The 26,659-nt window shown below is 45.9% G+C and overlaps 8 protein-coding genes across 8 annotated transcripts; 3 read left to right on the top strand and 5 right to left on the bottom strand.

Moving 5' to 3' along the window:
• Window positions 1-6,423: 6,423 nt before the first annotated feature.
• N7483_013178 (uncharacterized protein) lies at window positions 6,424-8,778 on the top strand (the record flags this gene model as incomplete). The annotated part of the gene is made up of 2 exons (XM_057096605.1): window positions 6,424-6,606; window positions 6,868-8,778. 2 exons carry the CDS (start codon window positions 6,424-6,426, stop codon window positions 8,776-8,778), a joined length of 2,094 nt encoding a protein of 697 aa, XP_056942576.1.
• A 530-nt stretch (window positions 8,779-9,308) lies between these two features.
• Window positions 9,309-9,692, top strand: N7483_013177 (uncharacterized protein; the record flags this gene model as incomplete). Its single annotated transcript, XM_057096604.1, has 2 exons — window positions 9,309-9,542; window positions 9,594-9,692. 2 exons carry the CDS (start codon window positions 9,309-9,311, stop codon window positions 9,690-9,692), a joined length of 333 nt encoding a protein of 110 aa, XP_056942575.1.
• Window positions 9,693-10,195: 503 nt separating this feature from the next.
• On the bottom strand, window positions 10,196-10,576 carry N7483_013176 (uncharacterized protein; the record flags this gene model as incomplete). The annotated part of the gene is made up of 1 exon (XM_057096603.1): window positions 10,196-10,576. One exon carries the CDS (start codon window positions 10,574-10,576, stop codon window positions 10,196-10,198), a length of 381 nt encoding a protein of 126 aa, XP_056942574.1.
• Window positions 10,577-10,774: 198 nt separating this feature from the next.
• N7483_013175 (HNH endonuclease signature motif containing protein) lies at window positions 10,775-11,455 on the bottom strand (the record flags this gene model as incomplete). Its single annotated transcript, XM_057096602.1, has 1 exon — window positions 10,775-11,455. The coding sequence occupies one exon, from the start codon at window positions 11,453-11,455 to the stop codon at window positions 10,775-10,777; it is 681 nt and encodes a 226-aa protein (XP_056942573.1).
• A 2,472-nt stretch (window positions 11,456-13,927) lies between these two features.
• On the bottom strand, window positions 13,928-18,727 carry N7483_013174 (uncharacterized protein; the record flags this gene model as incomplete). The annotated part of the gene is made up of 1 exon (XM_057096601.1): window positions 13,928-18,727. The coding sequence occupies one exon, from the start codon at window positions 18,725-18,727 to the stop codon at window positions 13,928-13,930; it is 4,800 nt and encodes a 1,599-aa protein (XP_056942572.1).
• A 1,401-nt stretch (window positions 18,728-20,128) lies between these two features.
• N7483_013173 (LysM peptidoglycan-binding domain-containing protein) lies at window positions 20,129-21,175 on the top strand (the record flags this gene model as incomplete). The annotated part of the gene is made up of 2 exons (XM_057096600.1): window positions 20,129-20,332; window positions 20,390-21,175. The coding sequence occupies 2 exons, from the start codon at window positions 20,129-20,131 to the stop codon at window positions 21,173-21,175; spliced, it is 990 nt and encodes a 329-aa protein (XP_056942571.1).
• Window positions 21,176-22,668: 1,493 nt separating this feature from the next.
• On the bottom strand, window positions 22,669-23,086 carry N7483_013172 (uncharacterized protein; the record flags this gene model as incomplete). Its single annotated transcript, XM_057096599.1, is given in 2 exon segments — window positions 22,669-22,893; window positions 22,913-23,086. The coding sequence occupies 2 exon segments, from the start codon at window positions 23,084-23,086 to the stop codon at window positions 22,669-22,671; spliced, it is 399 nt and encodes a 132-aa protein (XP_056942570.1).
• A 54-nt stretch (window positions 23,087-23,140) lies between these two features.
• On the bottom strand, window positions 23,141-23,490 carry N7483_013171 (uncharacterized protein; the record flags this gene model as incomplete). Its single annotated transcript, XM_057096598.1, has 2 exons — window positions 23,141-23,305; window positions 23,446-23,490. 2 exons carry the CDS (start codon window positions 23,488-23,490, stop codon window positions 23,141-23,143), a joined length of 210 nt encoding a protein of 69 aa, XP_056942569.1.
• Window positions 23,491-26,659: the final 3,169 nt, after the last annotated feature.

The raw sequence follows: 26,659 nt of genomic DNA, 5'->3' as shown, positions 1-26,659 counted from the left end.
ATTGGTAGAGCCTTGGAACACCCGTCGCAGGACTATACCATCCTTAGCATATGCAGGAAAGATCTGATAACGTTTATCCCGGTGAAACTTGGACACGTGGACCGGTGTCACTCCCAGAGGGGACCGGCCTGTTCGTCGAAATCCAGCCCTTTTATCATAACCGGACTTATCCACGAAGACTAACTAGCATGACCAAAAGGAAGATAAGTTGTGGAGATAGAAATCGCATAGATCTATATTTCGTTCTTTGGCAATCTGTCGGGTGGCTTTCTTAGACCACCCTATAGAAGTAAGTGCCTGGCTGATGTTTTGAATCGTCACATATTTCCTAAATTCATCCTAGAGAAAGAGTGCCATCTTATTCTGATATAAGGTCAGCTTCTCTATTAAATACTTATAGAGAGCTTTAAGCATAGATAGTGTGATACTATATAAGTATCTAACACTATTTTAGGGGGCTCTTATATTACTAAATACCTATAGGTTGGACCGAATATAAAGTATAGACTGTTTGCTATAACCTGCGACACAGGCTATCTAAGATACTATTAGTAAGTTACTCTAAATCATATAATGGATAAGTTCTAGCTATAGCAGTTTCAAATTTGGTGCTATTTTATGTATTATGATAAGGAGTGACCATTCTCTGTTGGTGCTTTAACCGTAAGTTTAGTGGTTTTGTACGGACCGATAGTAAATCCAAGGTGACATCATTGCTGTGGCCTACCTGTCTGCGACCTCAAGCAGTGTCAACCACATAGGCGTACTATCTCCAACTACTGTCCCGAAGGGTTTGGGTAAGTTATGAGTTTCACACGAGCGAATCCATAAGTCAGTATATTTAAGCTTGTATTTGTCACGGGCCTGTGCCCGCTGCCTGATCACGTGTAGTACACGTGCCCTTATATACCTCCACTGCCCCCTGTGTTTCTCTATTCCTCATGTTATTCTAGACAGTACGTCTGACATAGCTTGTTCTGAATTTAAGTCCTGCTTTAGTCCGTCACAGTATTTATAAACTAAGGAATCTCATCGGTTAGGCCAGCTCTGCCAGAACCCTGCTATCTTATGGGGGATAGTTCCGTAGATCTATGATATATATCCAACATTTGTTCCAGAATCTCTATAATTTAAGATATGATCTTATGTCTAGACAAGAGCTTTAGATATCCCCGATCATGAAACTTATATTCTCAAATAAGTTTTTCCGCTTAATCCCCTTAAGCCAACTACATAAACATATCACTCAAGAAAGGTATTAAGTCCTGGTCTTAGACTCCTATCATAACAGTGACTCATTCCACGTTGGTTTAATCAAATGCTTAAGCCGGAAAAGAACTCTTTAGAGTTTTAATCTAGTTAATCTACCGATTCTTGATCATCTTCAGAATAGGTAATTAAAGAACAGACGATTGGTAGTAAACATAATGATTATACTTTTCTTCTGTATAAGAGTATGAAGGGCTCTATAAAGACTGAACAGAACGATATAGGCAACATGCAGTTTATAATCTAGCTTAGAGAAGAAGGAAACAGAGCATATGTAGGTATGTAAACATATCAGAAGCGGGCGGTGTAGCGGAGCGGGATGTGGTCACGGGATGTGGCAGAATCTGAAAAGATACACTCAGGGCTATGGCCGCAGGCTATAGATCATGCAACGGGTGTAACCCGTTACACTATATAATTATTATCATCCTCTATAGATAGTGTAAGACTATCTTATAAAGCATTCTGCCCATACCTAGTACATACAAAATCAGCAATATTCACATCAATATAACGAAAAAATGTTGATTCCCTAGGATAAGTACTCTTGGTATAGTAAGGAAAGGAGATCAATCGCTAAGGATGGTCTAGCCGGAAGAACACATAGAATGGAAACCAGAATATTGGCTTTAAGATATTAGGTAAATAAGAATAATAAAAAAGGATAATAAGTATAAGGATTAGGTAGGAAGTATAGCAGATTAAAGATCAGAAATAATAAATTCTAATACATTTAATAAGCATATATACATCTTAATAAATAATATTAAATTTTAAACCCAACAAGACCCAACAAGACCCAACAGGACCCAAGAAAACCTTAGAAAACCCAAGAATTACCCAAGAATTACCCACAAAAACCCAAGGAGACCCAAGAAAACCCAAGGATTACCCAATCCCACCCCAATTCCGTCAAAAATCTTCCAAAAAATTTTACCCAGGCTTCTTTAGTTTAGTCCTCTATTTTATACAGACTATCTTCTCTAGTTTAATAAAGGATTATATTAAAATATAGAACTTAAGCTTTAATTTGATATTAAGAAACACTAAATTAGCTTAAAAATAAAAAAGTAGTACTTTTCAGGGCATGCACCTAAAAGATCTACTACCTCCACAACATGTAAATATATATTTCTACAAGCTACTTATAACATTTTTGTAACATTTTTTCCTACTATATACAAATACTATATTTAAATGAGAAGTCTATTATTATTACTAGTAATTAATATAAAACCTTACTTTTTAACATCTATCTCTAAGATAGATATTTAAAATTCCCTATAGCTACATGTAAAGATATAAAGATTCTAATAGACAAACCAAAACAAATGCCAAACACAGGTAAAAAACAGTATTTTAAATTGATGACTGAGCAGAGTTATGTACGCCAAGACCTCTTTTTTATGCAAAATTGGGGTTTTCTGGGTACCCATTGGGAACCCAGCTTGGGTCTTGGGTTGGGTTGGGTTTTTAGGTGCTGGACCCAAATTGGGTTTTGGAGAAGTCTACTCCTCAGCAGCCTTCGATAGCAGAAAAGGGCCGTATACACACAATTCCTCCTCCGAAATTGAACTCGACTGTCCCATCTGTCCCGAACAGGTCAGAAGCTAATCACACTATTGTAATTCGGAGAGCCAAGTAAATACCATCTTGTAGTCTTTGGACTGCCACTGTCGCGCGTCCATTTCCGGATGCGGGGCTGTGTGGTTGACTGCGGGTGACGGGATGGCCCGCATCACGTGATTATGTCCAAAACCCCACTCGAGTCGGTTCCTTGGAGAGGCGCGCAATCTTCGGGCTGGGGTAGAGCTACTTGAGTTACTACAGGCTGTTGAAAATGGGTTGTGCTCTATGTCAGTGATTGAGATGAGGAAGCAAAAAAAAACAGACTTTCCGTCCATGGTGTAGTATAAGGGTGGTGCAGATCAAGAATTAAGCCCCGCCATCGGAATTAATTTCCAATATATTTAACAGCTTGACAACACCCCTCTGGAAGAAGACTTAATTTCCATTTGAGAAACAAGTGACTTTGTCATATTTATTTACATAAGAAAAGTCCTTTATGACTAAAGATTCCTTGACTCCGGCCGCAGCTTTCTGGTACCGCGCTCATGGAAAGAACGTCAAAAAACCATTCCAGTTTGAATATTCTCGCAAAATATCAAAAGCAGGGGCAGTGAAAGGGACACAAAGCACGAGTCAAATTTCCGTGCGATAGACTCGAGATAAAGATAATAGCAAAGGAGACAAAGGTCCGCGAGAGAGCAGATTGGGTGATATGTAGTCGTCTCAGCTTTGTGTTCCGTTGAGATCCGTAAGATGCTTTCTCAAAATATGTTCTCCAGCCTAAGATCGCTCTCCTATCTTCATAGTAATAATATGCTGTAAGTTAGTCTTGTCCGATGGTGTAGTATAAGGGATATCCTGGTATTGTCTAAGAAGGTCAAAAGGGAGCTCGTGACTGTATGATCCTTTGATAAGGAATCAAAGTGCGACCCAATTGACTCGAACAACTTCATGAGGGGCGCGAGTCAATTTTGATCGTTGATACTTCATTAACTCTTGGCAATGAGGAACAAAATTGGTTTGACGCGACCGTTTGAAAAACGCGAATGCGTGAAGAGTATCATTCATTCACCGGCATCGTTGGCCAACGCTGATTGTCTAACGATAATGTTTATTTCTTCGACGCTTCAGTCTTGTGCCGAAAAATGATGGCGAAGTCCGGTCAAGCACCAATATTTCGGAGCGTGTGTTTTGTGTCAGTTCTTTCTCTGAGTGACTTGCTTGATTGTTTAAACATCGATGGAACTTATTGAAAAGCCGTCTTTATTGTAAGTATCCGAACAGTACTGAAGATAGATAGATTTGATCACAATGGGATCGACAATGCTCAATGAAAATTGATCAAAAGTGGTGAAATTGGTATATATGTTTAATTAGGTCCAGATTTACAAATACTCAGTTACCTTAATCGTTATAATTGGCTGACCCATAAGATCTTCTCCACTTACAATGAGGGTCTGTGCATCTCGCTCTTCGCCATTCCAGAAATTGTTTCATAGGTTATATTCATGTTCAATTGATAGACAGGTGCATCCAGGTACCTTTCAAAGGCCCGGACAATCTCTCATTGCTGAAGAGTCCGAGATGCTTCACTTTCTTTCTTCCCCCCTTGAAGATTATTGAAGATCAACGAACGGTAGAGTTTATTTTATTCCTTATTTTTAATGTTTGCTCAAATCTATCATTAATGATAAGTTGAACGTAGGGTAGCGAGTGTTCATGCTGCAACGAATCAATTGATTAATTGTTCATCACAGGCACTGTTAAGCATTAATTAGACGGCTTCTTAAAGTGTAGGTATAAAACAATGGAGCTTCCAGATCACGTGCATTTCCTAATAGTTCGCGAGCCCCCGGGTTGGCACTCGAATTTTTTTCACCATTCAACCTTGGTGCCTGGTTTGTTAGGCTTCAATCCGGGGTTCGACTCTACTACGAAGATCGCTGCGGGGATTCACTCAACTCAGCCAATGGAATTAAAAAATCCCATCGCAACCCCCTGTAAGCCTTCGGACCGTCTCAAAACTGTTTTAGGCCTAGAATGCTTGGACTAGGAGAGACGGAGGCCTAGAAGCCAGCTCATATGACGTATAGCCTTCTATGTCGTCTGTGCTCTTCACTAAGCCATTCCGTGACCAATCTCGTCACAAGAGGATTTTCCCAAGAGCCAGACCCTCTCGAAAAAATGATCCTGTTCTTGGAATTCCAAGTGCCCACATATTTTGAGATGATCTGCTCAAAAACAAGCTTCTATTAACGCGTTCTCAAGATTTCGCTCATGGAACGCTCCGCCCAATCCCGGATTTCACCCAAGAAACGGCTATTATTTCTACCAGTCTCCCAAGATGCCTCTCACCGGGCGACATCGCTCATATTTCCCATGCTCTCCCGTTGTGGACTACACAGGTCTATATTTGGTCTGGAAGGACTCTCATGATTCTTACTGGACGACTAGGTAATGGTGGGCCATCCTACTGAAGTTCGGGACGGCGCCTGTCTCTGATGAGGGCAGTACGGCATCCATGTCCTTAATTTGTAGATGTTGAACGGACTACGGACCACGGTCCCCAGTTCATCTGGGAATAATATTGCTTGTTCCAAAGAGCTTTGTTCCTAGAGTTACAGGTACAGTTCGCAAGAGGCAGCCGTAGACCCCTGGGACTGAGTGGAGTGTCTGCGGAGTTAGCCCCACCTAACATGTTGGAATATCAGTACCCGAGAGTATAGGGGCGATGAAATGATGATGGCTCAGCATTTTGAGGGTGCCATGTTATTGGTGGGGCATGGTGGGGCTCTGAAATAGGCCGGAAATATTTCCAACTATTTTATTTGTTAGGTCCGCAGATAACTTTTTTTCCCCCGTTCAATTTTGATTAACTCAAACAAAATCCTTTCGATTTCTGTGTTGAACGTGGATAAACATGAGCAAATGTTGATATCACAACGAAAAAACTTCAATTATTGGTCCCAAAAAGGTTTTCTTTTTTTTTTTGTGAGGGATGCTTTTTCATGTATTGCTGAATATATTTGGCCTAGCAGGGCTTTTATGATTCTAACTGGGCATCCCGGTCTGAATCTTGGGAAGCCATCGGAACAAGCTGTCTGTCTGAGATGCGACCAACTTAGCAGCGACCGGGCGCCGCAAAACAACGACTCTGAGGCAGCATATGTGAAATGCACTCGTGTGTCGTGAGGATAAAATGCTCATTCTACCTTTCAAATTAGCTATTGTCATAATATATAATTTTGGAGCTGACTTACGCATCCTCTGCATATTCTTCGACATCACAGAATTATTAAGTCACTTCACGGATTTCTAGAGCTACAGCATAATTTTTTTTTGCCATCACTTACTTGGGGCCATGATAAAATGAAATCCGGTCGAAAGACCGCCATTCCGGGTTCCTCCTTCTCAGCAGTTCCTAGCGAGCATATTGAAGGTTTCATCATCATACTCCTCATTGCACCGCTTCTGATTCGGCAACTGTCTAAAAACCATGTGGTCCGATCATATTTCCGATTCTCAGCCCAACTCCTTGACATCATTTACACCCAAAAGATCCCACGACCAACATCAAGATTCAAAATGTCACGCAAGGGACGCAAAGCTGCGAAATTGTGGTCGCTCTACCATAAGCTCCATGACGATGTAGCACAGGTATTAGACGATGAAGGGCTTCAAATGGATTTCCTAGACGCCGATGATGAGGCAACGAATATCGAGGACTTGGGCACGAATGTTATGGGTCGATTTATATGTCCAAACAGCGTATGTAACTCCAGCGGCTGGTCGAGCAAAAAAGTCGCGATTACCATTCGCATGTACCCTCAGCAGCGATATAATGCACAAGTGTATCACCAACGATGCAGGAATTGCAAAGCAGTCGGCCGACTTGTTCTAGACAATGAAAGTTAGATGGAAAGAGTGACTTATTGGCTCAAAAATGGAATGGCATTTGAGGTACAGCCGCCTGACTTCTCTGGCCTGAGAAAAACCTCCCTGACCGCTGATTGCGCCCTATTATAAGAGAGCGGGTGCATCCTACCCCTAGCATTCTGCTCGGAACGAACGGCAAACATTCAGATCAACGGACAATTGTCGGAGGCCCAAAGCCTGCCACAGGCGGGACTGCCGCAGGGCTCGCCCCTGTCTCCGATTCTCTTTCTCTTCTTCAACGCCGACCTCGTGCAACGACAAATCGACAGCCAGGGCGGAGCAGTCGCTTTCGTGGATGATTATACCGCGTGGGTGACTGGACCAACTGCACACAGTAATCGGGAAGGAATCGAGACGATTATCAACGAGGCACTTGACTGGGAGAGGAGGAGCGGAGCGACATTTGAGGCTGACAAGACAGCTATCATACACTTTGCTCCTAAGATGCGTAAATTCGACCATTCGCCATTCACCATTAAGGGACAGACGGTGGTGCCCAAAGACCACGTCAAGATCCTGGGTGTCTTGATGGACACGAGACTCAAGTACAAGGAACATATCGCGAGGGCAGCGTCCAAGGGGCTTGAAGCAGCGATGGAGCTCCGGCGACTCCGGGGTCTAATCCCAGCAACCGCGCGGCAGCTGTTCACGTCGACGGTGGCACCGGTCGTGGACTACGCCTCCAACGTCTGGATGCACGCGTGCAAGGATAAAGCCATGGGGCCGATCAATCGAGTCCAAAGAGTCGGCGCGCAGGCCATTGTGGGGACATTTCTCACGGTCGCGACCAGTGTCGCAGAGGCAGAGGCTCACATAGCTCCCGCACAGCGTCGATTCTGGAAACGGGCCGTGAAAATGTGGACAGATACTCACACCTTGCCGGAAACCAATCCTCTCCGCCGGTGTACAGGTCAAATCAGAAAGTTCAGACGATATCACCGCTCGCCGCTTTATCAAGTAGCCGACACGCTGAGGAATATCGATATGGAAACGCTGGAAACCATCCACGCGTTCACCTTGGCACCGTGGGACGCACGCGTGCGCACAGACGTCGCGGCAGTGCCGCACTCACTGGACGAATCGGGCGGGTCTATGCAGATCGCAATCAGCGGCTCGGCGCGGAACGGGCTAGTAGGGTTTGGGATCGCGATCGAGAAGCAGCCTCCTCGGTACCGAAAACCGAGACTGAAAGCCCTTTCCATCACACTGGGTGTACGATCAGAGCAAAACCCATTCTCTGCGGAGCTCGCCGGAATGACACACGCACTGAAAATGCAAGTGGCACTGAAGAATTACAGGATTACGCTACTCACGAGCAACAAAGCGGCGACTCTCACAGTCAGGAACCCTCGACAACAGTCGGGCCAGGACTTTGTGGCTCAATTGTACAAGTCGATGGAAAGAATGCGAAGGAACGGCAACCGGATCGACATCGTTTGGGTCGCCGTAAGCGAGAATAACAGATTGTTGGGCCTGGCTAAGGAACAGGCCAGGACCGCGACCCACGAGGACGCTCTCGTCCAAGTACAGGTGCCGAGGATGAAGTCAACGACCCTGAATCTCGCACAGTCCCAGGTGAACCCGGGCAAAAGCCTGCCAGAGAATGTCGGGAAACACGTGAAACACGTAGACTCCGCGCTTCCAGGAAAACACACTCGACAGCTTTACGATCGCTTATCGTGGAAAGAAGCAAGCGTGCTCGCTCAACTCCGGACGGGCATGGCCAGACTCAATGGATACCTCTCTCAGATCAACGTGGCTGAGACAGATCAATGTGCGTGCGGACAAGCCAGAGAAACGGTAGAGCACTTCCTCTTTCGCTGTCGGAGGTGGACGGCGCACCGGACAAGACTACTACAATGTACGGACACTCATCGAGGCAACATATCCTACTTTCTCGGCGGCAAGTCGCTGGCCGACGACCAGAACTGGACGCCAAACTTGGAAGCAGTGCGAGCCTCCATACGGTTTGCAATCGCCACGGGTCGACTTGACGTCATATAAGGCCCAACAATACGGACAACCTTTTCCCCCAAACTAACCCCTTCCGACCACCTTGTGCCGACGACGGTAGACGCGCTTCAATTGCCGAAGATGGGATGTTGAACACTTGAAGAAGCGCCTTCAAGCCAGTCTGCCCCAAATTACTAACCCACAAGGACTCCTGTGACGTGAATAATTGAGATGATAATACACTGGGACTGTTTTATGTATGGGCTCTAAGGAGACACAGCATATATGTCTGGGCATGTACATTAGATTAGTAATAGTTGCCCTTTCGGCTGAGCCGCCGGGCGTTAATGAATTGTGTGTGTGTGTGTATCCGTAAGGTGCAGATGGTCTCCATAATTTGGCCAGTAAGTGCCACTTAACGCTCCCCCTATGGATGGCCTAGGGCGCTAATTGCAAACTATCCAGATTCTCACGGGTATACGATACCTGCGGAATTGCCAATATGCACTTACCTCGCTGGCTAGCGACACGATTCTCTTTACCAAGAGTGGCGATGTGAAAATTGGTATGTAGCCTTCCGAATGGGCGAACTCGACGCAGCAAGTACATGCTCAGACAAGGAAATCCTAGCCGGAGTAGAGCACAGCTGTGAGATCAACACAGCAGACATGAACACGGCCACAATGAAGCTGGTTGCCTTGTCAGATATCGTTAAAGAACTTCGAAAGAAGATGAATCCCTTGAATCCGTGGAGAGCACCTGCTCAGACATTGCCCGACAAATTAGTAGATATGTCATTGGATCACATGTTGCGGGTGAGTTCCCCTCGTGCTCAAAAAGAAGCACGCTAGCTAAGTCACAATCAGGACGACATATTCACGCAGCTGAGAGGAGGAGAGCTCAAGATGCTGGTCAATATTGCTAGTAAAACGGGTTACTACAATATCCGGTTCTCTCAGTCGTGAAGCTACCACCTTATATTTTTACTGTCGTTATCTTATGTAAGAGAAATTTTGTGTGCGCGATATATAATACTGCTGGGACATCTTGGCATGAATAGGCCTGGAACCTCAGGTGCAGTCTCCTGAATGGTGGGTTGTAGCACTCACATCTACTTATCTACTTTATTGTTGTTAAATATGTGATCTTGATCCTGTTTGTCGTCGCACCCGCCCTTTACCTTCGTCTGCCAGCTATGAGTAATGTGGTATTGATTGCTCCCACCACTCCTCGGGTCACAGCGCCTCCCATCCTGCATCTCTCGTCTCAACTAACATACACTCAGACCTACGCCCCACGGTGTTTTTCTTGTTGTCAAAACGTTCAAAAATACAGGTCTAGATCATTCGTTTAACTGATACTGATATTGTGTTAGGGTAAGCCTTACACAAAGCTGTCTTCGTGCGAAAAGTCACAGTCTCATGGTCTCATATTAGGTTTCAAGTATATCCAACAGAAGCTGGCCACGTCATTGCCCTATCGGACTTGTTGACCTTGGTGGCGTATGTAGAGAACGAACGTTTGAGAATCGTGGCATTTTACGATGGGGACCGGGACTCTGGCTGCTCCGACCGTCAGGCAAAGCCCCGGTTGTAGGGTCCTTGAGTTCGCTGAAAAAGCCAAGACCGTCGCTAGTCTCGGTTGACCACCTTCGTTTCCGGGTTCTGCCTCTTTCCTCTTCTTCCTCTTCTTCCTCGTCCTGATTTTCAAGGAGTTCTGATTCTTCGATCCCAGAGGCATCATCATCCTCATTCCCTGGCACACTTCTTTGCCTCTTTTTGGGACTTTGACTTCTACTATTCGTCCTCGAACCGGCCGAGAACTTCCGTTGATATTCATCTGCCGTCATGTCTCGAATCTGAAGGTTAGTCGTACCCTCACCTTCTATGAGAGCCAACTTCCTCAGTACTCTTTGGCCAAGAAATAGGCTCTTGGAGAAGACAGCAAGGGCAAATCGACATAGAAAAAAGTATCTGGACACTCCAGCTAACGGCTGTAACTTGAGATTGTGATATCGCTCCTGCACTTCGGCTATCGACGAGTTCCATTACACGTGGATCACCCACTCTCCTGCTTTTGGCACAATCACAAATTTGTGGTCGTCCCACATCTTATGTAAGTCCCGACGTAGCAGAATGGTATTGTCAGCGCATCGAGTATCGACCCCTTGGTCAGGATTGACTTGGTGCAGGAACATGCTGTTGCGCTGCCACCAGTCGCTGTACGCAGCGGGTATGATATGTGCGGTCTCGTTCGGGAGCGCTGAGGCGGTAATCCGGCAGGTAACATCGCGACGAATGACGTCGTCAGCCGAGCTAAATTCAACATGAGCGGATAAGTAGGAAGGCGGCAGGGAGGTTGGGCAGCGAAAATGATCGAACGTAGGGACGACTGGATATAGCTCTTCGTCTTCAATGCGGAAGTAGTATTGACGATGCGGGAGCACATCGTCCAGATCAGCAGACAATCTGGGGCCATCGCGATGCAATGACAAGAAGCCATCCCATCGGCAGTTGGCGAGGATGGCGCACGCAGTATGCGCCGTTCCATGATGAATGCCCCCAGAGTCGAGCGCCGGGAGGGTGAGGAGGATATTGTGATTTTCTGCGTAACCAGGGTGGAGAAAGAAGATGAGCGGCGCGGCTTGTTTGTTGTTATCGAAAGGTTTGCAAGGGCTCCCAAGTGAAAGCAGTGGGCTGCTGTGCAGATGCTCTATTGGATTCTCCATTGCGAGATTTCAAGATGACTGACTCTTTGTCGAGTTAGAGTTCTCGTCACAGCAATCGCGATAGGGGTTGACGTACTTCGCTGCACCTGAGGTGGATAAGGTGGCTACGTTACCTAGTCAACGACCACGAACACATCACGTGAGCGCCTATGAAGCGGCTAGTCTAACCCGATATAACAATTAGTGGGTTTATTTATTTACTGGTGTCTAAAGAACAGCGTCTGGCTGTCAAACAATTTGACGATAACCGATCCCCATTTTGGTTTGGTCGCAATATTCTGGCAAGCTACATTTACACTTCGACTCGGTAATGCCAAAAACTCTTATCCTGGCTGCCTTTCAGATCCTCATCCTAGCATACTATTCAGATACAGTGTTATGTACTATGGGATTGTAAGTGCACTCCGTATGTACGGCTATTTCCATGGAGTATTATTCTGTTCCATGGTGTTACAGACACTGAGAGGATGTTCAAATTCAATCTTGCTTTAGGGCATCGCGATCGCGAAGCGAGTCAATAGGGGTTCTTCACCGCATTCCGTAGACTGATACCCATTTGAATATTCACCAACCATGATGTTTAATTCTGGAAAGCCTGCAAGGCACATTTGGCATCTACACAGCCTAGTAGTTGCTGTCAACATGACCAGAATGTGTCATCCCGATTCATCCTCAAATTTCTCCATTAGCTGGAAGAAAAGTCGGTCAGGTGCAAGGCCTGGACACAACAATTTAGAAATTGCCGGTGATCTTTGTTACAAATGATCTTGGACCCAAAGGGGACATTGGACAATCATCCGTAGATGTTGGCGGCGTCGATTCCACAGGTAAGCTCATTTGTTGGCCTCGCCGGGGCCAAATGGTCAATTCAACAAGGAATTCACTCGAGATCCCATACGCGCAGCATTGCTATAAGACTCGAAGGATATGCTGCTGGAGGTGATCTAATGAAGTAACTTGTGGCTCTGATAGCGAGAGAGAGAAAGGAAGATCAAAGACATAATCTTTGGATAGTTGATTTGTCACGATCAACCTCAGATCCAGCTAGTCCACAGGCCCTCCAGGCAGTGTGAAAGAGAGGTCATTGGACAGAAGAAATCTGGCCCATCCCATCGAAGGTAGTACAGTATCCTGGCGGTACTCGGAAGAATTGGCGAAGCTACTCGTCTTGTGAATCCATGGTGTTTGCTGCAGGGAGGACACAAGGGATCGTGGGGAGGAATTGGCTCGGTGACTGCATTGTACAGTACACGCATTCCCAGATATCACTATCAGGCTTGCACGCAACGACTGCATTTAATAAAGGCAATATATGGGCGAGATCAAATGTTTCGGAGGCAACCGCGGATATCAACTTTCGGAGATCCTGTTGAAGAGTTCCATGACTTGTATTCGATGGAAGAAATTGAGATGTCGAAACGTTTCGCAAGGCGAACAACAGATCAAGTAGGATGTTGCCGACGTCTGTTAGATCTTCTGATTAGATTTGAGAACAGAAATGAGGATAATAGTGCTCCTTCCCTTCTTGCATGAGATGACTGCATGCGTCAGTTGTCGCAGGTAGGCTTCTCGTGGCACAGATCGAGCGGAATGATGCTCTCCAGACATCAAGTCCATCACCGATAGGATGGGCTTTTATGATTTCGGCTTGATAATTAGCAGCCATGGTATGCCTTGTGAATGCATGGTGCTCGTGACTGGACGCGTGAATTTGAAAGGGGCAGTAACTTAACCAAGGTACTGCGGCGTGATCGATGCGGCCCGGAAATATGTTTTGCCGAAACGCTTGTTCTGTTCCGCATGCACGTACAGTACCCACAAGCGGTGGCTTTGCTTCTCAAACATAAAGCACATGTTCGCTATTCCTGCGACTTCAGAGGCCGCGGCCTTCGTTCCATTGCGACTGCCTATGGCACGGTCACCATCGTCAGGCAACTACTCCAGCAACGGGATATCGATGTCAATGATCGTTGCTCCGCCGGCATGACAGCAGTCATGTTATGCTATAGAGCATCGCCAGTATGCTATTCTTCAACTGCTATTATTGGATCCGCGAGTAGAGCTCAACATAGAGAATAATGTTGGGCAAACCCCTCTGCATCTTGCTGTTAGCAAGGAGGACTAAGTTAGTGCACATCAAATAGATCATTTCTAGCCAGAACCATATTACACAGCGTACATGGCTCGACGACTCGCAATCCATACTAAGCCTGGAACTACAGGAAAATGCAGAGTCTGTATCTCGAGCTATTGGAGCTTATATTTCAAGTAAGATACCGGAGCTTGAGTCTCTACAGGATGATAACACCTTGCTAGAATATGTTTAGTAGACCCTTGAGACGAAAGCTGAGGGAACATTTCTCTGGGTGGCTCTTGTTCAAGTTGGGAAGAAAATATACATAAAACAAAAGTCTGGTGAAAGAAGGCAGACTCGTTGTCGACATTGTAAGATCAGATTGCAAATTAAACTGTTCAAGTTGAGAGAGGATATGGCGCCGAAATCACATCAGGATGATTTTTATAAATCCATGTCATCTCAGCTTCTGCCGAGTCCTTGGCAGTATAATCATCAGCTTCTGATGTCTTGTAAATCCATTGACAGTCAGGTGTGCCACCACCCAAAGCTTGGATTCTCAGTTTAACGCATGAAGTGACAACATCAGTCTCGCCGTTATTCCACATTGCTACTGTACCCCATTCGGGAGTATCAATCGCAACATGGATATCTGCCGTGATACCGCAATCCTCCAAAAGGCCCTCAATCTCAGATTCCTCAATATCTTCCATTGTTCCGGACCACTTGATACCCCACATAACAAACACGAATTCATCGTACTCAGAACCGTACTTGTCCAATTTCGTTTCTTCATTTTCAATGACATACTTCGCACAAAACTCGGTCGCAGTTGGGATTGTGACTGTTGTGGTAGTGCTGGTGGTCTTCTTGGTAGTCGTAGAAGTTGTAGTCGTAGATTTGGACGTGGAGGTAGTAGATTTGGATGTGGATGAGATTGAGGTTGAGGTAGCGGTATCAGCCACCTGAATGACAGTCGTTTCAGCGGGGTCCACTGTGGCAACAACTGTGCCCAGGGTTACGGTCGTTGTACCCGTGATGCCGGTAGGGACAGTGAAGACATCTCCATTGCCGAGTGTGACGGCCCCATTGGAACCGGCCACATATGTGGTCCCACCTGCAACAACCTCCTCTGGAATGGTTGTTGTTGTGCTGGTGTAGTATTGAATGCCGTTCTCACCCTGGTCATCGGTTGACCAGATATCGTAGGTGGTGCTCACAGCACAGTAGATACCCGTGGTTGTCGTAGAGGCTGTCACATCACATCCAGTGGCCGTAGCGGTGCTTGTTGTGACGCACGATGCAGAGTTACAAGAGACCCAGTAGTCGGTAACCGTTGACTCCGAACTGCAGGTAGTGGAGGAGGTTGTTGTCGTCGACGTGGAGGTAGATGAAGGATCACAGTTAGAGGTGCAAAGGGTACCGCAAGATTTGGCAGTGCTGGGAGAGCAAGTAGGCGATTCCTTTCCACTGGTGTACCTGACGGTCTTGGTGGATTTGCTTGAACTATCGTCATTATCACCATTTGGCGGACAATCAATAGTGAAAATATCGAATAGTGTGAAGCAATGGAGCGTTGGAATTGGCGCCAAATCAGGGAAAGGAACTGTGGGCAACGGGATATCAGGAATCGGCACCGGAGACCAATAGAAGCCACCAGTGTTGACAGGCACAACTAAAGTAGAGGTTGTTTTGTCGTCCACCTCCGTTGTAGTAATGGTAGTAGTAGTTGGAATCGTGGCCAGGCTATCAATCTGCTGCTCTGACCAGGTGTATGTGATCGTGCCCGATGTGGAGGTAGTCTGTGGCAGCGTATTCGTATTGTCGGAGCCTCCCGTGTTAGTGGGTAAGACGACAAGCACTACTGTGTTGTTTGTTGTTGAGCTAGCGGTGGTGAACGGGTCCTCGATGTAAATATACTTTGTGACTGTCACGGGCGTGGTGGCTGGAGAAGGAACTCCCGTAACAAGAGCAAGTCCGTATCCGTCTGTAGCGTTCAATGTGATAGTGCCGTCCATGACCATGTAACTCTTGCCATCAACAACGGCATACGGGGTTGTGAAGGGTGTCTCAATAGGTGGTGGATAAATCACAATGGGAAGATTTCCTTCATCGCCGATGATCGTGATTGGCGAGGGACTGTAGCTGCTGGTAAGGGTGTATGTTGTGGTCGGAATACCCGAAGCTGGTCCTGACCACTGGAAGAAGCTCATCTGATCAACCGTCCTTGAAGCAACGGAGTGCCAAGAAGTGTAGTCAAAGCCTCCGTCATTGTAAACGTACGGATACGGGGGGAACTCGACAACCATCGGCGAAACCGAAGAGGTAGGCCATACCATCGTGAATGGTGGGTAACCGGCGACTTGTGGGATGGTCTCATTGAAGATGATAGGACTGATGTAAATGACACCAGATCCGGCGCTGTCTTCATTGCCGTCCTCCGATTGCAAATCAACAGCCCAATCTGATATTCCCAAGAAGTTCAGATTTTCGTACAAAATGGTTCGCACCGCCTTGTTGGTGTCGTTCATGTAACCAGCCCATTGAGTCTCGTTGAATACCAGAATGTTGGTGTATGAGCTATTGGACCAGTACTGAACTGCGGTTGGGTTCTCTGCCATCACCAGCTCGAGCTCATAATTCGAGATATATCCCGCGGTATCTGTGCAAGGTCCTGGCCAAGCGCCAGAGTCGGGTCCGGTGTAGGTGCACATTGAGGTCCAGCAGCCAGCCTCGGTCATCTCGAATGAGCGGGCGTAACTAGCTACTCCGACGGCCACCTTGTTTGAAGAAACACCCGCCTTGGTGATCATAGACAGAGCGCTGAGCGTTTCGGTCAGATTGACATGGGATCGTAAGCAGTTGCCACCTGAGCATCCGTCATCCGAGTAAGCATTGCCATAGTCCCACTGGCCATGCAAGTCATAGGTCATGAACACAACGTAATCAACCACAGTACTGATTGCTTCAATGGGGAATCTTTCGAGATACCAGAAGGAAGCAGGCGCAGTGAGAGATACTGTCTTCCCTGATGTCATGGCCGCCTTCAGTAGGTCCAATGTGACATAGTAATTGGTGCTGTCTGCAGTGGTTCCTGCTGGGATTCCCTCAATATCTGGCTCATCCGGATACTCCCAGTCAAAGTCAACGCCATCAAGATCCCACTTCTCCAAGAAATCAACAACGTTGGTGATCAAAGTATCTCGATTCGCGGAAGTAACAGCATCCCGGAAGATCATGTATGTGGATGGATCAGTGGAGAAGGTCCATCCTCCAATTGACAAGACACGCTTAACCCCAGTCATGTTTGAAAACAGAGAAAGCTGGTCCTCAAGGCCAGTGACGTTAATAGCATAGTCACTGGTAAGGGTGGCAAAGGCAAAGTGGACATGAGAATAAAATGTGGTGTTGATTTGATCCACAGACATTGTCAGACACGGTCGGGTTTGGTCATAGGCTTCAAAGTAAGCAATAGAATAAGTCTCAGCTGGAGCGTCACTGACAATAATATCCGTGCCGCAGTTTGAGATACATCCATTCTGATCCGTGGCTGCTGTTCCCGGGTTGCCCGTTGTCGAGTTGGATTTGGTACAGAATTCTGCGGTGATACCACATTGGCCCCAGATATCACAGCATGCGTTCAGAGGACACTCGTTCAGAGTGCTTAAATCTGTGCCATGTGTTGCAGTTGCAGTGCCATTGACCTGTGGACCACAAACAGCGTTCGAAATGGTCGAAGGCATTGGCGGCCACCCGCTGCTTAAGCAGATATGCATACCCACCAGCAGGTCTCCACAGCCCATCCAGCCCCAGGTTCCATTGCTTCCAGTGTTCCAATCTTCGATCTCTAGGACAGTGATATCGTATGCTGCTGCCAGAGCGCTGCACGTATCATTCGTCTGTACTGTGTAGGAATAACAGTTGTCATCCGCATCAGGCTGAGGTGTATAGTCAGGCAAAGTTCCGTTTGAACAGCAGAGGTGCTGCCCAGCTTGGATATCTGAGAGGTTGGTTGCAGCATTATAGCTGTCAAAATCAGCAAGGGTTATGCCACACTCACTAGCCAGAGTGCTAGTTGTGTCACCTGACACAGCTTGAATCGTGGTGCACTCATCACTGTCGTCACGGGTCTCCAGTTGAGTGTTGATTGCACGACCATAGTGAAGATAAGAATGCGAGTAGCCGTGAGTTGAGTGAGAGTTTGATCGCCTCTGACCGGGCAAAACTGCTCTTTCTGCCAGGTAGGTTGAGTTGCTGACAGAAGATGAATTTTTATTCGAGGATGGAACTGAAAATGACAGAGTCTGCCACTTTTGAGTCGAATCATCCATTGAAGTTACGCAACTGCCATTGCTCCAAGACTGAATCGCCTTCTGGACGGAAACAAGATCTCCTTCAGCACTGGCAAAAACGCCGAGAGAGTATCTAGCTGTGGAGTCGCTGCATGTCTGAATCAAAGTCTTCTCGGCAATGGTGCCGTCTGTTTCAACTTGAGCTGTAAACTTGTCGATTACAGAGGAGACGACTCCCTGGCTGTAAAGGCCAGAGCCGACAAAGACACCCACTGCAGCCTGGCCGGAGTAGGCAATCTGTATCGCGTTACTGCATCCGGGCTGGGCGATGGAGAAAAAGCTTTGGAGCTGATCCAGCGCATCAACCACATCGGATACACCAGTGGAGGTTTTTGAGCCTGATGAGGCCAGCTCTAATGAGGATGTAGTAGCCTGACTGACAGTGCCTGGGAAACAAGTAGCATTTTGGGAGCTTGCAGTTGCTGAGGAGGAGGAAACAAAGTCCGCAGTACAGGCTGCAATACTGATGTGTGTCTTTGAATCGTCCAGCTCGTTAAACAGGTTGAAATCGAGGAGCATGGTGCTGTTACAGAGATCAAGTCGATCAACGCTGTGGTATACCGACCAGTCAGTAGAGTCGAGGCCACTGCTGCTGCAGCTCACAGGACATCTACTCCGGGTGGACGCAGGTAATCTGGGCTTGAAGTCCCCAGCAAGGACGGATGCCATCATACCTGCCGCGTCGGCTGTCTGAGTGGCATGGCGTGTAGTAATGGGGTGTGCTGCCAGGTACGCACTCACAGAGGAGGAAACCTCAGCTGGATCCACATACGACGACAAACAAGGCACAGCCTGCGAGACCAGTATCCCGGCCAGCAAGCCGGCCAAACCACCGGCCCATCGCATGATGGGATGAAGAGTAGAAAAGAAATGTAGAATGAACGTTCAAAATCGGGAATGAGCCCAATTGACAAAGGCAATGTACAAAAAGAAATTGAATGAGTGAAGAGACCACTTAGAGTCACAAATAAGGGAATAACCTTCTCCTAGGCAAAGATAGGTTAATGGAGAAGAAAGAAGAAGCCTTAGTTCAGAGACATGACCATTTAGTACACAAACGAAAGTTACGATCCAAAGAATAGCTCTACTCTCTATATAGAGACAATATGTATTAGAACTAGCAATTCATTCTTTATATCTACCTAATTAAAGAGACTAGACCATAATATGTGTTTCAAGCTAGTTCATACACTAACTTAGGTCAAAAATCACTCCGATAGAGGCAGTGAGAGATGCGGGATTTTTCTGATTCGTTTACATCTCTATTCCATTCCATCTTAACTGCTCCTGTCCATATGTTCCCCAGTGACTCCTTTTGGTTAGTGTGAAATACCAGGGAATGACTACTTCCGTTCCTCAATGAGTCAGTGTAGAGAAAAAATGTAACGGCATAGCTTGAAGAATTACAGTAAGCTAATAGGACTCCAGAATCTCGCGGAGGTCAACACGGGACTGAACAAAACACTATAATCGGCTATTCGCATATAGCACTTCCGAACGCTAACTGGGATGCTAGAGAGTAGAGATACCGAGATGGGGATCGATATTTCCACAAGTGCTTTCGCCAAGGTCCTATTGAAGCGGATACTAGTGTCTCCATAACACAGACCAATTCTTAGCGACGGGGAAGTTCGTGGAATCAAAATTCATACTTCCAAGGTTTCCACACGGGCTCACGGGACGGGGCTATCCGAGATTTCCACGACATGATCCGCGACCCACAATGCAATTTTAATCGGACGCTAGTAAAGCCCTTGTAACATCCTTGTAACGTCCTTGTAAGGCCCTTGTATGCACATGTGGCCGACAAGCGTCTGACAGGTTTGTTCTCTTAGATCGACCCTTGACTCGTGAGAGTGTGGGCCGTCTACTAGATTTTGCCAAAGGATTCCCCGTTGATTCCAAGTTAGATCCCTGTCAAAAATACTATCAGGTGATATTCAACATATTCCTCGGGCCTACTCTCAATCCTGAGGCTATTGGTAGAATTAGGTATCCCAATCCGAGTCTCGACCTCTCAATTTCCGGTTCCATGAGAGAGTTATAAACCGACTATTTTAGTTTTCCAAGGTTATCAATCCTTTAATCCTTCCTTCAATCATTCAATCCCACTGCCAAGATTAGATATCATATAGGTCAAATCCTGCGGCATCCTATTCATTCCGAATACTAAATCACAAATTGCGACCTTGGAAGTTCCAGCGTTTCAGGTTTCCAGTTCGCCTTTCCCGCTTTTTCCTCTACATCATGAGGTCTTTCTATTGTGCTCTCTCTGCACTTAGCTTGTGCCTGGGACAGGCTGCAGGTTATCTCGTCAGCCCGCCTTCCGGCGGCGTGGCCGCCCCAGGCAGCAACGATGATTGTAGTCTCTGGTACCTGTATGTGGAAGGCTCGAGTTGCGAGGCAGTCGAGGTGACATACGAGATTACTCCTGAAGAGTTTGAGGAATGGGTAATCAACCGCCCCTCCTTTTTGCATTTGTCTTTTGGCTAATAATTTCATATGCAGAACCCAATTGTAATGGATGTTGGTTCAAGCTGTGAAATGCTTCCCGATTTATATTACTGTGTGCAGGTTAACTTTGTTGTTGGCACTTACCTGCCCTCGAGTTACCTTGTGGGCTCTACTGTCCCGGTCCCACTTGCAGCCTACACCTATATCGGGTCTACTACTGCAAAGCCTTCTTTGGTTGTGACTCCAACCTCTTCAGCCTCTTCGGCCTCCTCGACCTCCTCAACCTCCTCAACCTCTTCGACCCGCACAATTACTTCGGCCTCTTCAACTTCTTTAAGCTCTTCCGGCGTCTCAACTCCCTCCCCCATCCAAACTGGCATGGTGAGTGACTGCGATGAGTTTTATCTAGTCGTCAGTGGTGATGATTGTGAAACCATCGCTAGCGACTATGATATTAGTCTGACCGACTTCTACTCTTGGAATCCAGCAGTTGGCAGTACCTGCGCTGATCTCTGGGTAGATGATTATGTTTGCGTTGGTGTGGCTGCTAGTGTCAGTTCGGCAGTGGTAACCACTGCTTCTACCACTACCTTTGTGACCAGCGTAGTGACCTCTGCGTCTGCTTCTACCACGCCAGTCGCCACCCCTACTCCCATTGAAACTGGCATGGTCGATAACTGTGATGCATTCCATCTGGTTGTCAGTGGGGATGAGTGTGCAACCATCGCTAGCGATGCTGGGATTACGCTGGACGAGCTTTACGAGTGGAATCCTACTATTGGTGACACTTGTAGCGATCTGTGGTTGGGATACTATGTCTGCATTGGTGTGATTGCTTGATTGAAGATATTGCCTGAGATTCGATGGCGGATTTCTTCATTTCCCTTGACATGCATGTTGGCACAAATCCTCATCCCGGATGAAGTCAGAATCCTGCTGTTGAATTACTAGTCCATGTGTCTCTATATTTACTTCGACCTCGGGAGTTCACTTGGAATTTTGCCAAGGTCATTAAGAAATAGATTTTAAGCTGATGAAAATATTGTCTGAACTATTGTAGATTGTAAAAACAACCCTTTAAGAACAATACTACAATATTTTCACTTACCATATACTTGGATCTGTGAAATTCATCGGTATCAGATGCAAAATATGAGTTGAACAACCTCCATGTAAGAAATACACAATCACTAAGTCTGAGTACGAAAGACTTCAAGTGCTCCGAGTCTAATTCGCAACTACTCGTATCCCATGCCCCGTCACTCTTGGAGCCTGTAATAGATTTAGTGGATATACGAATTTTCAGTCCTCGTAGTACAAGTATAGTAGCATTAATTATTAATAGAAGGGCCTTGTAGACAGCGTAATTTCCTACTTTGCACTCAATTCTGGAAAACAGAAGTCAAATCCGTGCGGCGAAGCACGTGGCACGGTAGATCACCTGCACCTTCAATGCTTGACAATGATCGCAAAAGTCCCGCAACCAGGGCAGCGCTGAGTGATTTCCGATAAACCAAGGTAGTATTCAGCGAACTATTCTAGCGCTATTATTCGAAGCAATATATCAATTTTCTAAGCGAAGACTCCATCAAATGGTGTGACCCTTGAATCCTTGATTGTTCCGCGGAGTCCCGTCGCTAAGCTCCCACGTTATGTGGGGCCACATGTTACGTGCCCAGGTGGAGATAATGGATTGGTTTTTTTTTTTTTCATGTTGATTGTATTTTTTTTTTCTCAATCCTGTATGAAAGTCCTTAGAATTTGTGTGGAAATTAATATCCATTTGGGGCTGAGATCCCTGCCTAGCTTATTTAGTTTAGGTAATTAAAAGTTCTTAAGTGCGTTCAAACTTGGATATTTTTGTTGTCATTAGTGAGATCGCTTAAGTCGTACTACATAGAGCTAAAAGCTTAGCCTTAGCGCCTTTACTACTGCCTTCCACGGCCCCGAGGGTGTTATTTTTGTCGCAGTTACAGCCTGGCAGAACGGGAATAATACAGAAATCCAATACCAAGCGGCGGTGGGCAGCAGAATGGGTCGTTTGCTCATCAGTTCACCAGTTGGCGATTTGATATTGGTGACCCAAAAGATTCATCTACAATTATGGCCAGTTATGGTGGTCTCGCGCAACAAGTCATAGCACAAACTTGAAATTTAGTCCCTATAGCAAACCGCATAATCTCCCATTCACTATTCTTGAACGAAGGCAAGACTTGTATCTAGCCTACCTCCTGTCTAACGGCAAAAATATCTAGTAGAGCTACATCGAACTCTTGCTCTGCTCCGCTTTCCTCCACCCATACCCGTGGACCTCGGGCTCAACCCACAACACTCTAACTATCAACGATGTAAAACAACATATGATAACAAGGCCCCATTCCCGCAGCATCCTCCATCTCTTCATCTTCATCCGCGTCATCCATATCTTCATCCGAGTCCGAGTCCTCCACATCCAAATCCGGAATATAGCACTTATCTTTACTCGTCCAAACCCGCACCTTCGAAATCGTCTTCATTCCCGTCACTGGGGTCGCGGTCTGATCCGCCCCCAGCGCCGTCTTATGATTAATCAGAAACCAAGCCTGGGCAGCTTCGTTTGGCGTCCCCAGAAGCGCCTGCCGACTCGGTGGTCATGTCAAACTCCCAAAGAGACAATTCGTCCGCAGACGCATCATCCGCCTCATAATCCGCCCCGTAGAGACTGATCGCTTCCTCGATGATGGCCCGTGTTTCCAGGTTGACCACGTTCATCTGGAAGATTTACTTGATGGATTTGGGGTCAGCGGCGCGCGTGGACCACTCGATTCACATTACGTCTGACAGCTGCTGGACGGCTGGGAGCTGGTCAGTGGAGGACCACATCTTCTTGGCTATGAGCTCCATTATCTTAGTACGTGGGTACCAGGTAAGGTCGACGATTATGGCGGCGTCGGCGGTATTGTACCAGCACTGGTAGTCGGCCCTAATAGCCTGGTTATTTGATTAGTATATTTATCTCCTTATAAGCATTTTTGGGTAGGTAAAGTAGAATTAGAAAGGTGTAGGAAATATACTAGGTACGTATTATCCACCGCCACTGTATGCTTCTAGTTCATAACCATATTGTTTACTAGCTTAATCCCTAGCTCCTCTAGCATTACCTCCCCAACATACATAGTAAATTTCTTAGTAAGGGTAGTATATAGATTCTACTTGATTATTCAGTCACTAACCATAAGCTAGGCTTACGTTAATATTATTATAACAATACTCCCCTTATTAGACCTGTGCAAAAGGTGGCCCATGGACCATGGTTCAAAACCCATGGGTAACCCATAGGTGAGTCTAAGCTACATTTTCCTTAGAAATTACTAGATTAGGTAGTATTCTAGAAAGGATCTAACCTAAAGGGGATCCTAGTTTAGTAAAGACCCACTTTTTTTGCCCATGGGCTTTGCACAGGTCTAGATACCATATTACTAGATTGTGGTTTGGACTAGATTAAACCATTCTTGGATGATTTTTGGATCATCTTGTTACGCTCGTTGGTAGTCATATCATCGTGAATAGCGAGATTTAAGCTCTAGATAACGTTAAATAAAGTTATATACCTATTTTTCACCAACTATTTAAATATAGATAGAACCACACTTAGTAAGTAGAATATTTGCCATTTCTCATACATAAGCTTGTGTTAGGGCAGCTCCACGTAAATCAAAAGACAATATCCACTGCTTAAGCAATTCCTCTTCAAGTTGGGTCAATTTATGACTATTTGCTCAAGTATCAGCTCGAAAAGTATCACCGGTAATACAGCGACGGAGGGTTGTACGAGGTACATCAAATCGATGTGCAGCTTCGGCAACAGATCGTATTTCTTCGTTTTTGATAGACTGTATAGCTAACAAGATACGCCCTTCTTGTTCGGCTAATTTTTTAGCCTGTTGAGTACGATCTGGAGGCATGGTGGTTGATAGAAAAGAGGTGCACGAAACGCGACGCGAAAAAATTGGGTGGGGTGGCCACTCGCTTACCGACAACAAACTAGCCTGAATTGCTGACACCTTATCATAATTTCCCTTAATTATAACTACAATTAAGCATCACTTTTCTCCTTTGCTTCTTAACTGCCTCTCATAAGCAGGTACTCTTATCGTAGTTTCCGAACCCCATCCACTATTATCACTAGCTCGACAAGAAAATGTCTTTGGACACCGAATCCCTCATCACCGCCGGAGACATGGTAGAAACGGGAGGAGTGTATGAGGTAAGAAGGATAAGACACACCCAGACCGCATATACGCTAGTTCCCTAGTTCCTCTGGCTTAGTCCGGAGTAGTCATTGCCTAGTTTAGTCAACACTCCTAATCCTACACTAACTTGAACTAACACACTCGAGCTTCCGAGGCTCTCCTTCGAAAGTATTCGGGTGAAACATAGCGCCGCTAGTGATACCTAGCATCATTGAAACGAATTCTCAGCAGTGTCTTCTCATAAAAAAGACCGACATTGAGTGCTTAACGACGGCACTCCGCCGCGCAATTAATACTATTTCGATGTAACTGGACCCTGAACCCTGGAAGTGAGATACTGTGACTATAATTCGGCTTCTAGTACTATATGTGCAACAAAATTTATACCATCAATTGCCGGAATACCGGACATGATGATAAATCCGAAAACAGGGAGGAGATCAGCCCCAGCCCCACCTTGGCAGAGCCCTTAGGCTAGAAATCTCAAGAGATTGCAAGTATTCCACTGACATCTTGAATTCCTCATACGGTATAACTTAAAATCTTGGAACATCTCTAGGTATATTGATAGTATCGTCGTAGCCCAGGGCTCTTTGTACTCCGAGTCCGTAACGTTCCGTATTCCAAGGGTTCCCCGCCCGGGCCATGTGCAGGATCATCTATGGATGGCGGCACGGAGCTATCCGAGATGTCCAATCGGCAAGTCCTCGGGATTCTCCCCGTATTGTAATTTTAATTTGATGCTGATAAAGCTCTTGTAAGACCATTGTATCGACAGGAACCATCGGAACCAAAATTACTCGGTAGATTTCCACGGGCTATGGATATTTCCCACTCCCGGCCCCCATATCCAGTTTTAGTAGCCTATACACTATCAAGGTAGCGCTAGCAGTGGTATGTCCACCGTTAATTTTTTTTTTAAGAATCAATATTTGAAACCCAAAAAGTACGTATCTTAGCCTAAGTTAGCGTGACACTAGTGTTTTCTACTAGTTTTCTTTTTCTTTTTCCAGGGGGATGACGCTGGCTAAGCCTTCTTGACAAGCTACTGTCCAGCAAAAGACCATTGTCTAAGCGAGGGCTCTGCCAAAAGATGTGGATCTTGTGAGCTTTGATTGTTCCGCAGATTACCGTCGCCAAGTATTAGTTCATGTTATGTGGAGACAGTGGGGGGGGGGCTCTTTTCTTTTTTTTTTTGTTTAAAATGAAATCCCTGGGAAATCCTTGTGGAAATTAATAGCCTACTCAGGTTTAACACCACACTGATTAGCTTGGAAGTTTAGTTTAATTTATCGAAAGGTCAAGTTTACGTTCAAGTTTGCGACATTGTTTTGACCCTCGGTGAGATCCCGAAGTCCTATTAGTTTACCGTAGGAACATCAGGTTTATCCGAGATCCCTTTCCCTTCTATCTCCACACATATACGGATGAATGGGCTGAACTACCCTGCCCCGTAGTCATTTCCTATTTTAGCTATCTCTCTTAGGTCCGCGCTAACTTACTTGGACTTCATCAATCACAATATTTTTGTTTAACGGAAACATGCCATAGCTAGCGTATGGGCTAGTGTATGGAATCGCGAAAACAAGGGGGTTCAGTTGTTTGTAAAAAAAAAAAAAAACAATTTAAAATACCAATGCTTGAAGACCGAAATTTGGATGAATGAATGTTGGTTGAACTGAAAACCACCTCGGAAGCCCACTCTGAAGGAATTTGGGGCAGCACTCCGAAGTTCGAAGGTTATAGTATGCTACTTTACAAATACCTGCCTCTGGGGTTAATTTCATATTAAAAATTTCCTATATATGTCCTAGGCACTATCCTCAAGTTCATATCAAGTCTTTTATTCTATTTCTCATTTTCGACTTCTACTTCTCATCAATACTCCTTTATTTCCTTTATTTTTCGCTCTTTATTGAGCTTGACCATCTGAGCGATGGTTTATCCTAAACGTGATATCACTCTTGCCACTCTTTTTTGCTTCCTTGCTGGACTCCTCGCGGGTGACTCATGGGCCCGAGATACCCCATTTAACACAGAGTCAACCCTCAATGCAAATAATTTCCGCTTTAATCTGAGCTGGCATGCTCCG

This window comes from Penicillium malachiteum (genome assembly GCF_028827825.1).
Source record: "Penicillium malachiteum strain IBT 17515 chromosome Unknown utg000005l:1.0-9002435.0:326005.0-9005861.0, whole genome shotgun sequence".
In the NCBI taxonomy this organism is placed as follows: Eukaryota; Fungi; Ascomycota; class Eurotiomycetes; order Eurotiales; family Aspergillaceae; genus Penicillium; species Penicillium malachiteum.
The sequence above is the reverse complement of the archived record's forward strand: the minus strand, read 5'-3'. Positions and strand labels throughout refer to the sequence as shown.